A 13,057-nucleotide genomic window follows, 5' to 3' on the forward strand; every position below is an offset into this window, starting at 1 on the left:
TACGGAAACTTTGAGGAACGAAATAAAAACCGGTATTAACCGGTTACCATTATTTTTAATAAGCGTTTCTGTTCCGGAACATAAAAAATAATAAAGTTTCTGGTTTCGTTTATGTTCCATGTGAAATAGAAAAAGTTCCCGGTTTTCGTTCCTTGAACCGGTTCAAAGCCCTGGTCTGAACGGAGTGTTATTTTGTAGTAACTTGTTCTCACATCTGTCACTCGTTCTCTGCCTGCTGTGTGTGTGTGTGTGTGTGTGTGTGTGTGTGTGTGTGTGTGAGACTACATCATGTGATACTTCATTTATTATTATCATCATCAGGGTGAAAATGAAAAGATAACCTAATAAACACGCCTAGAGACGCACAGGCTCCGCCCCTTCCTTTCAAGTTCTTGGTCTTGATTTGCATACTGATATGTGATTGGCTGTGATGTTTGATGATGCAGTAACACTCTCCTGTCACTGTCTTACTCTAACTTGCTGTATAAAGTTACTGTGTGTGTGTGTGTGTGTGTGTGTGTGTGTGCGTGTCAGTTCATCGCGGCGAACGATAAGCTGTGGTTCTGGTTGGAGGTGAACTCGGTGGTGGATTTCTTCACCGTGCCGCCGGTGTTTGTGTCTGTGTATCTGAACAGGAGCTGGCTGGGTAACTTTTCACCACACACACACACACACACACACACGACTCTCTAACACAGGCGACAGGCATCCTGGGGTCAGCAGTGGGCGGAGCTTTAAGTTAACCTGATCACCAAATCACAAACTTGACTGTGTGACATCACCACTAGCCGTACTTTTATCACTGTGCTAATATTAGCCTGCATGCTAGTTTACATTTATGCAGGATCTACCGTGTTAAAGTGGCTCCTGAACCGCTTTCGATAAACTATTGGGGTTTTGTAATCTGTTCACATTATGATTATCTGGATCTGGGTCAGTCCATGAAATGGGGTTACCAAAATGTGACACAGAGGGAGTCACTTAAAACAATTTACAACTGAAAACAACTTTTATTTCCATGAAGCATTGACCATATAAGAAAATATAACAGAGTTGTTAAGAGAACTCCTGCTCTACAATGTATGATAAAATCCATAAATATTTACCCGGTTGCTAATGTAACAAGGACACGACAGCGAATAGTGTCTGAAAACATAAACAAGTCAAAATCTTCCCGTCAAAACAGGCGATCAGATTGTCGGCGTTGTGACAAATGTTTAGCTGTAAGATGATATCGTCATGTTATACAAGTCACAATAACATAGTAGACTTCCTTATCACATATCACCAACTGTCGGTCGAACGCAACATGGTTTTAAGCGTAACTTTGCTGGACACGCTGATAATATCACCTACCTGCTCTTGCTGGCCGCCATTTTGATGCCATTGATAGCGACGAGAGCACGTGTTGTGGTGTGTGAGATCCCGCGAGAAGTTATCTCGCGTCAGTTCAGCTGACCTAGACTGAGTAAATAGGTCTCGCAGGTTGTGAACAAACCAGGAAGTGAGTGGACGCTAAGTTAGGATGTGAGAAAAAACATCGATAATTTATTTTATTGACGTTTGTTTAAATTTCTTTCTACCTACATCATTTTATAGTAAATTCTTCTTTATATTAAAAACATCGATCATGATTTCAACTCGTTTTATCATTTTTTATAAGCCTGGTTTCTAACGTAACACAGTAGGACACCACAATGTTACGATCACAACCTATTTTTAGTGGATGAATTCGAAGCTAAATAGTTTATAGAACCTTCTTAACTTTATTATGTGAGTGTAAAACTAAATTGCAAGTACCATGAAACTAATTTTATTGAAATTCTCAGAAAGTAATGAAGGTTTATTTAAGCTCAAAGTCAGCAAATATTCCATGTCACAAAAAAACGTGTCATCCGTGTCCAGTCACAGGGGAAGAAAATGTTTCACATTTCTTTATTTCAAAAGAAAACTTCATTTTTTTATTTATTTTATTTCTTCAAACAATATTTATGGATAATCTGCTAAATATTTCTTTAAATCATGGAAATTAAAGATGAAATGATTATGTAAACCCGGACCAATGAAAAGTAACATCATTTCATGGACTGACCCCTATATTTAATTTAAGCTCCGCCCCTTGGTTACCTAGCGATGCAGTTAGCATGTACTGGTTTAGTTTATCGTGGATTTTTCATGAAATCTTCATGTTTTGGTTCCAGAAGCACTTCTCACTTACCCACAATGCACTGCTGCACTCGGGGGTTTTATTCCTCTGACCTGTAATGGAGCTGCACTAGTTTGCTCACTAATTAGCATGCTAGCTAGGTAGCGTGTCCATATCAGTATGAAGGAAACTGCATTGTGTTTCTGTTCTAACAGTGAGTGTGTATCGCCCCCTGGTGGACACTTGGTGTGTGATACACACAGGTAATGACCCGATGTGGTCCGGGTGTGCTGATCTGTAGATTAATTCCCCACTCCGTCTCTCGCTGTGTGGATTTATCGGGGTTTTTCCCTGTAAAGAAGCTTACACTGTAATATCCTGATGGTTTAATCCCACGCTACATGACTGCGATTAAAATCACGATCCTGCGTCAGAGCGCCTCGCCCATCTGCTGGATTTATTTCTGAGTTTTTTCTCCTCACACTCTGTCTGAGGTTCCTGTTGGAATGTGAAGTTTTCCTCAAGAAGTTCTCCGTCATCTTGAGGATGTAGAATGAAAACTGCTGCTTTTAAACGTCTGGGATGCGAATCCGAGTTTTCTCTGAGGGGATTTCAGGTTTGGGAAGTTTATAAGGTCCTGCAATCTCCTGCTGTATGATTGATTTTAAACTGAAAGTCCATGACGAAAGATGAAGACATCTGGAGAGACTTCTGGATGAAATCTGTTTGATCTGCTGGAAGACTCGGATCCAACTCTGATTCCTGAACACTGCTCACGTAATCTGTTTGACTTCTTAAATTATTTTTCTTAAAACCCATCGAGAATTTAAAGCGTCTCACTGTGGAGTTCTGTCTGCTCTTACAGGACGAGAAACACGTTTCCAGTAGATTTGGAGATTTGGACTGTTTTGGTTCTTGCACAAACCTGGGACACAAATCTGACTGCTTCCTGAAAATCACTTGATTCATGTTGGAATATTTGGGAAATTAATACAATCTGGACTCGCAAGCCTTCGCTTTGAGCCGTCTTATTTTCTTGGAAAAAATTTAACCCATGTGATAATTTCTGGCACGATGTGGAATCTGAGCTGTTTCTGGAACATCTGGAAGATCCGTAAATCCATCATGAGGACGGTTTGACAGAAGATATCGAAATATAAAGCTGTATAACGAGTTTCTTGTGTCCGTGCTGCTCCTGGATTAGAGATTACACTGTAATCCTGATGCATGGCTGAGTGAACGATTATAACTGTAAATCAGATCATACACGAGGATTTAGAGCTGCTTCTTCTGGATGAAGGAAAAGCTGGAAGTGGTGTGAAGACAGAGTCCATGCTGTGGCGTGACGTTCCTGTACTGATCCTGCTGCTCTTACAGGAATAAACACCTCCGGAATATTTAGTGCGGAATATTTCACTATTCGTTATCCATCATGATCCCGACAAAGATGCTGGTGTACCGAGGGCCAGACGGAGACACACACTCCGAGGCTGTTCATCACACACGGAGACGCAAGAAGTCATGCGCCGATCTCTTTCAGAACGGATACCGCGTGAAGCTGAACCACACGCACGGCCCGGTCCGACAGGAACCCGAGAGAGACGGAGTGTGTCACACAATCTCCTCCTGTTTCCGACTTCTAGCACACTGGGGTAAGACGGAGAACCGCGTCACTCCAACCTGAAGGTGCTTTAGCACACCGAATCATCTGTGTGTCGAGTCTGTTAGAGCCATAGTGATTCTTTTGATTCGATTTGATTTTGGACGTCAAGTCTTTTCCACGATAACCGTTAACTGAGCACTGAGAGCGCGGAGAACTCGGAGCATTTCTGCAGCGCTACAGCTCTCGGTTAAGCAGTGTTTGAAAGAAAACGAAAAGCGACAACCCAAAACACACAGCATGTTCGATTCACTTCCTGCAGGTGAGTCGATTCAGATTCAGATCATTTTCTCACTTGCCCCTTTTCCACCAAAGCAGTTCCAGGGCTGGTTTGGGGCCAGTGCTTAGTTTGGAACCGGGTTTTCTGTTTCCACTGACAAAGAACTGACTCTGGGGCCAGAAAAACCGGTTCCAGGCTAGCACCAACTCTCTGCTGGGCCAGAGGAAAGAACCGCTTACGTCAGCGGGGGGGCGGAGTTGTTAAGACCAACAACAATAACAAGACCACGAAAGATCGCCATTTATAAGCGACGAGAAGCAGCAGCTGTACAAACGCGAAGTCATCCATTATTATTGTTGTTGTTGCTGCTGCTGCTTCCGTGTTGTTTTTGCTTCGATATTCGCGCCAAGGTTTATGCAAACTCAGCGACGTAACTGACGTATACAGCGACGTAATGACATGGCACCGCGAGCTATGGAAAAGCAAACTGGTTCTCATCTGGCTTGCAAGTTGAACGAGTTGTGAACCAGCACCAGCACTGGCTCCGAACCAGCCCTGGAACTGATTTGGTGGAAAAGGGGTAACAGAGACGCCATTCGGTCTGTCTCAGACCTCAGAGTGTGATCGCTGTGTTCTCACCTGGTGAGAGAACGATCCTGAGCGAGACGCACAGCAGGGCTGTGTTTCTAACACACGGATCGAACATGAGCGTTATCAATTAAACATATAAACGTTCTGAGAACTGGAGTGCACTGGTGTGGAGTGTTAAAGCCGCTAATCCATAGCCTACTTTCTTGGACTAGTCTCTCCAGAGCATTTAAGCCCCACCCCCTGGGGGCGTGTCTTGCTCTATAGTAAGAGCTGATTAGCAGTGAACATGGTTTGTGTGTGATTTTTTTTTTTTTAGCTTCTCACACACTTCACTTTTCCAAGTGAGAATAAATGTTCGGAGTTTATTTGCGTGCCAGAGGGCGGAGTTTGTGTGAGCTGGTGGTCATGTGACTTTTCAGAGGAGAGGAAAGATGGTGAAGAAAACAGTGTCCAGCTAAAAAAACAAAACAAAACCACTTGTAAATCTGTACACTGCTCTCGCTCTCTCGCTCTCTCGCTCTAACCTGCTGTCAGGTGTGTTGAGATCAGATGTGGGTGTGGCACAGTGCATCTCCAACACTGTTGGCCGTTATGTAAATCAGTCAAGCGCTTCCTGTTTCAAAAGGAAGTACTATACATCAACAATCAACATACATAATCAAACTGTGTCTCTGAAGCTGCATCATGAACAGTTAACGGTTATCGTGGAAAAGACTTGACGTCCAAACTCAAAACCACGCCTCGATCAGACAAACGAATGCCTTTCACACGCACACGATTTCCGTCCTTCCTCATTTTCAGCAGGAAGACGTCTGATTGGTGCTTCAGATGGTTGTGTAGAACATGATAGCTGTGTGTTACACGATGCTAAAGACAGCAGCGCCCCCTGGAGGCCAGCACTGAGATCGGATTAAAGCAGTGTGTAAAAAGTTCATCAGGGAGTGTGTGTGTGTGTGTGTGTACAGTCTGTGTTATCTCTGTACTCATTAACTCACCGCTGTTTTCTCTCTTTTCTTCCTGCAGGTTTGAGGTTTTTAAGAGCCTTACGGTTGATACAGTTCTCTGAAATATTACAGTTTTTAAATATCCTGAAAACCAGGTGAGTTCACTTTCACTTCTCCGTCGTTCTTATTTAGTTTGTTTTTCAGTGTTCAGAACATTTCTCTTTTGTCACGGAAGACGTTGAGAACAAAACGCGCTCAGTGTATATCACTAATGCACACGACGGCGTATTTGTGAACAATAGAGTTAAATTGCATTGAGTTACGTTCTCAATTTCACGTTTTAATTTTTTTCATTTTTTAATTTTAATGTTTGTCTTATATAAGACCGTCCTGATATAATGATATATATATATCTGATATCCACATTTTATAGTAAGGTTTGGTTTTTTTTTAATATTTTTAATTTAGATCTTTGATTAGTTTGAATGTGTTTGTTATGAGTCTTTGACTCATTGTATGTATTGTAGATAAATAAAGCTATGATTGATTGATTGATTGATTGATTGATTGATTGATTGTATTGGGGCTGTTTTCAGTAAAACGAACAAAAAACGGATCTGGGGGGAGGGGCGATACTAGCCTGGGCCCGCCCATCCTAAGCGTGACGCAACATGAGGGCCTGTTGCGAGCTTAGCAAGCTATCTCCAGCTCTTCCAAGCTCCCGAAAAATCGGGAGCCAATCAACTTTGAGCATCTCCAACGGCCCTGGGTAGAGGCGTGTTCAAGGCAGTGACGTAGTAGAACTGCGACCGGAAGCCATAGATTGTTTACAGAATCGATGCCGGAAGCGCTTCATTCACTAGAAACATTACGAACATGGAGCAAGTTCTCATTGAAAACGGAGCAAAGAGCAGCCCTGGAGGTATTTATTGAAAGGAAGGACGTTTTCGCCTTGCTCCCGACCGGCTTCGGTAAGAGTTTAATCTACCAGTTAGCCCCGTCGCGTCACATACGTCAGAGGAAAGAGTGATGTGATTGGTTTAAGCTTCGTCACAGCCTTTTCTGGCTTCGACCAGTAGCAAACTGAGGCATTTCAGGGAGGCGGGTCAACCACGGGCTCTGGGAAACGGTTGGGCTTAATATCTTTGTCAGACCAAATGCTCACAGAGCTTTGAAGTTGCGTTAGCCAGACTAGGGTGATACTGTATACTGAGATATTAAAAAAAAAAAACAGAATTCCTGAGATTAAAGTCGTAAATTGACAAGAAAAAAAAGGATGTTCTTTGGATCGAAGGAGGGAAGATCGTGTTTCCTGTAGCTCTCAGCTCAGCCGTGGCAAAGTGACATCATCTGGTTCCTTGAAAGAAAAAAAATGCTTTTTCTGAGTTTCTTCCTTGTAAATTTATGAATTTATAATCTCCAAGAATATCTGAGGTTTTTTTTTCTCATAAATATTTGACTATAATCTCAGAAATTGAGGGTTTTCCCCCCTCACAATATGGCTCCTCCCTCAGCTCCTTATTTATTTGTTTGTTTACCTACAATGGCCCTGATACGCCGTTGTGAATATACGTTAATTCAGTGTTATATTTTCAACGCTATAACAATGTTAGTGTTATTGTAGATTTATAGATCGTACTGTATGTTGTTCAGTGTTGTATAAACCTGTAAAAATGTACCATGTAATGATCTAAACAGATATTTGTTTATTGTTCGTTATGGAATTGATTTAGACGTGAAGAATTCTCCTTCCTGTGATAAAATCCTGAAATTTTTTTTTCAGCAATTCTATAAAGTTGGTGAACTTGTGCTCGATCTTTATTAGCACATGGCTAACCGCTGCAGGTTTCATCCACCTGGTACGTGCATTTATTCCAACATTATTTCATCCAAAAACCTCAAACACTCTTTTCTTCTCAACCTGGAACGCTACCTGTTCTTAAATCGTTCTCCGTAACTGCTGCGTATTAAACGTGCTGTAATCAGTTCTTCAGTAGAACAGAACCAACAGTCCAAAGTCACCCGAAGGCAAATCTGGTGATCCAGGACGTGTTTATGTTTCAGGTGGAAAACTCGGGCGATCCATGGGAAAACTTCCAGAATTTCCAGCCGCTGTCTTACTGGGAGTGCGTGTATTTGCTCATGGTGACGATGTCCACTGTGGGTTACGGAGACGTGTGTGCTAAAACTACACTCGGACGCCTCTTCATGGTCTTCTTCATCCTCGGTGGACTGGTAAAACACAAAACTATCCCATAATTCCTCTCTCCTAACTCTTCACAAGAAATTAACCCTGTCCGAGGTGGATGGAATTCTGCTTCGGATCCAATCCTAATCCAGATGTTCCGCTTCATGTGTTGTGTGTTTGTCTGAAAAGTCCATAATTCCTCAGTCCTAGCTCAAACATGACTTCCTGTCCAGTTGTAGATGCTCTTTAGCTCTTTCTCTTCACACAATTTCACACCAACAAACGTTATGAAGGCTTGAGGAGAAAAACATCATCACGAGTGTCACATCCTGCACACTGGATATGACGTACTGCTGCTTTATTCCTCTGATACCACAGCGATTTACCAACAACTGCAGTTTTATTGATATTTAAAGTGCAGAGTGTCATACTTTTATACGTCTGTAATGTGAAGTGAGTCAGTTCCTGTTTCCACTGATGTTATAGCAGCTATAAACACACCTTCCCTCACCAGAGTCTTTATTCTCTCTCTTAAAGTTGAGAAGAAAGAATTACGCAGCGTCATCTTTTGTTCCAGAGAATGCTCTTCTGTAAATGTTTTCTCTCAAATAAACGTCACACAACAGATTATACACATTTTTTAATCGGTTTATTATTTTTTCAGAGCGTGCTGTGAACAAGCTGTTGCTATAGAAACGATAACGTATCCGAACAAGTAAACCTGCGCTACAGTCAGAGCTGCTGTTATAGAAAACTAATCATTGATGTCATTATTACAGTCATGGTCCTGTATGTGCACGTCTCTAACTTTCTGTAAGAAATTAAACTCGGAATTTGAATTAATTATTATGTAAAACGGAATTATTTATAGTCTGTGTTGTTTGTTTCATTTTGTAAAGAAATCCAATAGTGAGATAAGCAAAGCGATAAATAATGACTTTGTGTTGATTTCATTCCGATCAGACTGTACGTGCTGTATTCCTGTAAAATACCATATTTTATCTTTTAATTTTAATTTATCGTAGATACAGTGAAATGGATTTGGATTTAATTTGAGTGCAGGTGGGCCATTCTCAGAAAATATGATGAGTAACAGTAGACATTTTAAAATTTTTGTATTCATTAATTTTAGTTACAATCCCTGTAAATATATTTAATAGACAAAAAAAGCATATTTCATGAATTCACAAAGTAAGAGATATCATTATGATGAAAAAATAATGCCCAGTTGTTGTCTTTACCGTTACCCATAATGGCTTTACCGTTACCCTGTACTTTTGGGTCACTGAGTGCAGGAAAAAAGATAAACAAATTATGCATTTATTATCCCATCCTCACTTACTACTTGGTGAACTAAACTTTTTCAACATGCAGCATCATTATCTTTATCATTCAGGGGTAACGGCAGACAGTTAATTTCCCTGACATTTCAAAATTTCATATTTACCTGATCAGTATCCTGGATTTCAATGTTCATGCACCAGTGATTTTTTTTCACAATGGCTGTTCAACATCCTGGTCCTTCCTCATGCAGCTGCACTGCCCTCTACTGTCAAAGCCCTGAGTTACAGCATGATTTTGCCATTTGGGTAACGGTAAAGACATCAAGAAAGTGCACATTCTTACGCATATATTTTTGTCTGTACACCAAAAACCGCTGAAGCAAAGATTGTGATATTTTCCACGATAAAAAGTGAAGGTATAGAGGTCATATTTCAGAAAGAAAACTGAAAATAAAATAAAAAAGCAAAGGAAGTTTTTGCATTCAAATTTCACTAATCCTCATTTAGACACATGGTGGTAATGACATTTTGGTATATTTCGGCTAAATAAAATTTTTGCAAATGCAGACAAGTTGTTTCAATAATTTTTTTTTACTGCTCTGTTAAATTCGTTCATAAAATAAATGTGTAATAGAAGGCCAAGATTAAGAGAAAAAAACAAATTGCATGTTTAAAACTGAATTTGTCACATTTTCTGAGAATGACCCACGTACTGCGTTCCTGTAAAATATTGTATAATTTATCGTAGATACAGTAAAATGGATTCGGATTTAATTTGAGTGCAGCTCTGTGTCTCGGGTCGATGTTCACCCTTCAGCCCTGACATGAGTGTTTGTTGGAATAAACATGGCTGAAAGATTTTATTCTTCTTCTATTATTTCAGTTTCGTCTCTAAACCCGGAGATGAACACAGACTTTATTTTATTTTAATAATTCAAGCACAAAATGAAATGCCCACTTCACTCCAGATGGCGTCGATCAGCCGAGACGTGTTTGGCGTTTGCTTCGCTTTAGCACGTTTTCCACGTGGAGCTGAATAAAGTCGTGATTCCAGAAGGATCTCTGTGGGTTTCGTCTCCTCTGAATAGTGATGTAGTTCAGACTCGGGTTGGAGACGTGGTTTAAAATCCTAAAGGCCTTTATGATTCCGTTCTTATTTTAATTACTTGATGAATTTTGTAGTGAAACAGAAGCAGCAAACGTCGGACCCTGGACATGTTTCGGCTGATTGAATCCATCCAGGAGATGTTTGGAACATTCCATTTTTGTTAAATTATCCCTGTGATATCTATAAACTAACACTTTAATCTGTTTTCCTGTGAAATATTAAACAGTCTGTCTCCGAATCCTTTAATGTCCACCTGTTTTTCAGTCTCTTCCTGTCTCCTCTGTCTCCTGTCCTCTCCTCAGGCCATGTTTGCCAGCTACGTCCCTGAAATCATAGAATTAATAGGAAACCGTAAGAAATATGGCGGTTCCTATAGTGCAGTAAATGGCAGAAAGTAAGTATTGTGTGTTTGTTGTCGGTCGATTCCCGCCTGCATGCCCCCTTTTTCTTTTTTTTTTTGTCTCGTGCATGTAGGCCATGTTCGCTCGCTACGTGCCAGAAATCGCTGCTCTCATCCTTAATCGACAGAAATACGGCGGGACGTATAACTCGACCCGAGGCCGAAAGTAAGTCACACTGACCACAACAGAACCACGCACAGTCTCAGAGCTTAGGACACAGTCTTAGAGTATACGAGAGAGTCTTATTATTTAGGACACAGTCTTAGAGTATACGAGAGAGTCTTATTATTTAGGACACAGTCTTAGAGTATATGAGAGAGTCTTATTATTTAGGACACAGTCTTGGTGTATAAGACACAGTCTTCTAGCTTAGGACATAGTCTTATTTAGCACACAGTCTTATAGTTTGGGACATAGTTTTAGAGTTTAGGACACAGTCCTCTATTTGAGGACCCAGTCTTGGTGTATAAGACACAGTCTTATGGTTTGGGACACAGTCTTATAGTATAGGACACAGTCTTAGTGTATAAGACAGTCTTCTAGCTTAGAACACCGTCTTCTTATTTACCATACAGTCTTGTAGTTTGGGACATTGTCCTATTATTTAGGACACAATCTTCTATCTTAGGACACAGTCTTATAGTTTGGAACACAGTCATAGTGTATAAGACACAGGCTTCTAGCTTAGGACATAGTCTTATTTAGCACAAAGTCTTATAGTTTGGGACACAGTTTTAGAGTTTATGACAGTCTTAGAGTTTAGGATACAGTTTTATAGTTTAGGACACAGTCCTCTAATTTAAGACACAGCCTTAGAGCTTGGGATACAGTCTTAGTCTATAAGATACAGTCTTATGGTTTGGAACACAGTTTTTCCTCAAACAGGAACCTCCTGTTTCTTCCTTTTGAATTCTGTGGTTATGGTTTGGGTTTTATCTTTGGGACTTTGGGGAAACGGCGCTCGTCCCTGTGCTTGTCTTGGTGTCCTGCGCTGTCGCTGCTTGCAGAGCTTCATTATCCTCACAGCAAACTGCAGCGTTTGTGTTTCTCTGTAGCTTTTAATGCTGAACACACGTCGTGTCTAAATGTCTGTCCATCCACATCCCTCCATTCACACCTGCAGGTGATGAGTTTCTCGTGTCTCCTGTAGTTTGTCTCACGTAGGAGTGTAGTGATCTCTACTGTTGTCTCTTGTGGGCGTGGCCTGTCCAGCATTTTTTTTTTAAGTTTATTGACAAACTGTAACGTATCACCCACAACCCACTGTATGATTAATACATACGAGTTTTGTTTAAAATATATTTAAGTGTGATTTACGTGTAACGTGCTCGAATTCGGACTAGCTTCGGTCTCAGATTAGATTAGCAAAACGAGCTAACTGTAACAGCGTAGCTACATGCGCTCGCTAGAGGCTCTAACGATCTCTGCTACTTCCTGTCAAGCTTTATTTTTATTCCTAACAATCTCTATACATATTTAACGAGAGCTCGTATATGACAGAAGATGAAATCAAACTCATCATTTTTCCCTCCATGTTTACGCCAGACGCCGCACCACACCGCGCGCCGCAGGATCGCTCAGAGAAATCATTTAGAGAAATGATCGCTCAGAGAAATCACATTATCTGGACCCAAGTGTTTTAGTGTGAAATACATCACTCATATTTTTCATCCAGGACACTGAGAACCAAAACCGGGACATAAATCTCCATCTGTCACTCATGAGGAAATCGATAAGTGAGTTGTTTTGATAAATTTGGGGTCTTTTTTTTGTGTCGATATATGTGGCAGCGGGGGCGTGGTCAAGCGCCGGTCTGTGACAGGAGGGTGGAGCCGGGGAAGGTGAGTGGCAGAATCGCGACACCTGAGGATAATTAACCTGTGTTTGTGTGTGTGTTTTCCCAGTAACCGCTCCCTATTTAAGGAGGCAGAGAGAGAGGAGAGGGAGCGCAACCCGGGACCAGACGACTGTGTGTGTGAATGAATAAACGTATAGTTAAGATTTTGAGACTGAAAAGTTATCAGAATAAATCACCTTGTCTGCCTCCAAACGCTGTCCTGCCGTCCTCTGTGCTCCACCCACACTCTATACGCGCTACAGTGGTGCCGAAACCCGGGAACAGGTGGAACACCAGCACAGCAGCCCCATGGAATCCTCCCCGTTCACGGACTTGGTCCACGCCCTCGCCACGGCTCAGCAGAGCCAGCACCAGGCACTTGTCACGCTCCGAAAGGAGCAGGAGCGCCGCTTCGAAGCCCTGGTGCTGGCCCAGCAGGAAGATCGAGAGGCGTTCCGGCGTCTCCTCGCGTCGGCGGGGTCCACCAGCGCCCCGGCCGCGGGCCCGTCTCCCCTCACCGTGACCAAGATGGGCCCGCAGGACGACCCCGAGGCTTTCATCACATTGTTCGAACAGGTCGCCGAAGCCTCGGGGTGGCCGATGGAGCAGCGCGCGGCGCGCCTCCTCCCCCTCCTGACGGGAGAGGCGCAGCTGGCCGCGCTACAGCTCCCCGCCGATC

The 13,057-nt window shown here is 42.0% G+C and overlaps 1 protein-coding gene across 9 annotated transcripts in view; it reads left to right on the forward strand.

Moving 5' to 3' along the window:
- Positions 1 to 13,057, forward strand: part of LOC132897879 (calcium-activated potassium channel subunit alpha-1-like) — a 158,621-nt gene that overhangs the window by 88,148 nt on the left and 57,416 nt on the right. For 7 of the 9 annotated variants that reach the window (XM_060939135.1, XM_060939134.1, XM_060939136.1 and 4 more), the window contains 5 exons: positions 535 to 646; positions 5,641 to 5,716; positions 7,345 to 7,420; positions 7,626 to 7,796; positions 10,443 to 10,534. In XM_060939135.1, coding sequence (XP_060795118.1) covers positions 535 to 646; positions 5,641 to 5,716; positions 7,345 to 7,420; positions 7,626 to 7,796; positions 10,443 to 10,534 — 527 coding nt within the window. Of the gene's footprint in view, positions 1 to 534; positions 647 to 5,640; positions 5,717 to 7,344; positions 7,421 to 7,625; positions 7,797 to 10,442; positions 10,535 to 10,614; positions 10,707 to 13,057 lie in introns of all 9 variants that reach the window. The other 2 variants (XM_060939133.1, XM_060939140.1) reach the window with 1 other exon arrangement.

The sequence above is a fragment of the Neoarius graeffei genome, chromosome 14 (assembly GCF_027579695.1).
Source record: "Neoarius graeffei isolate fNeoGra1 chromosome 14, fNeoGra1.pri, whole genome shotgun sequence".
Lineage (NCBI taxonomy): Eukaryota > Metazoa > Chordata > Actinopteri > Siluriformes > Ariidae > Neoarius > Neoarius graeffei.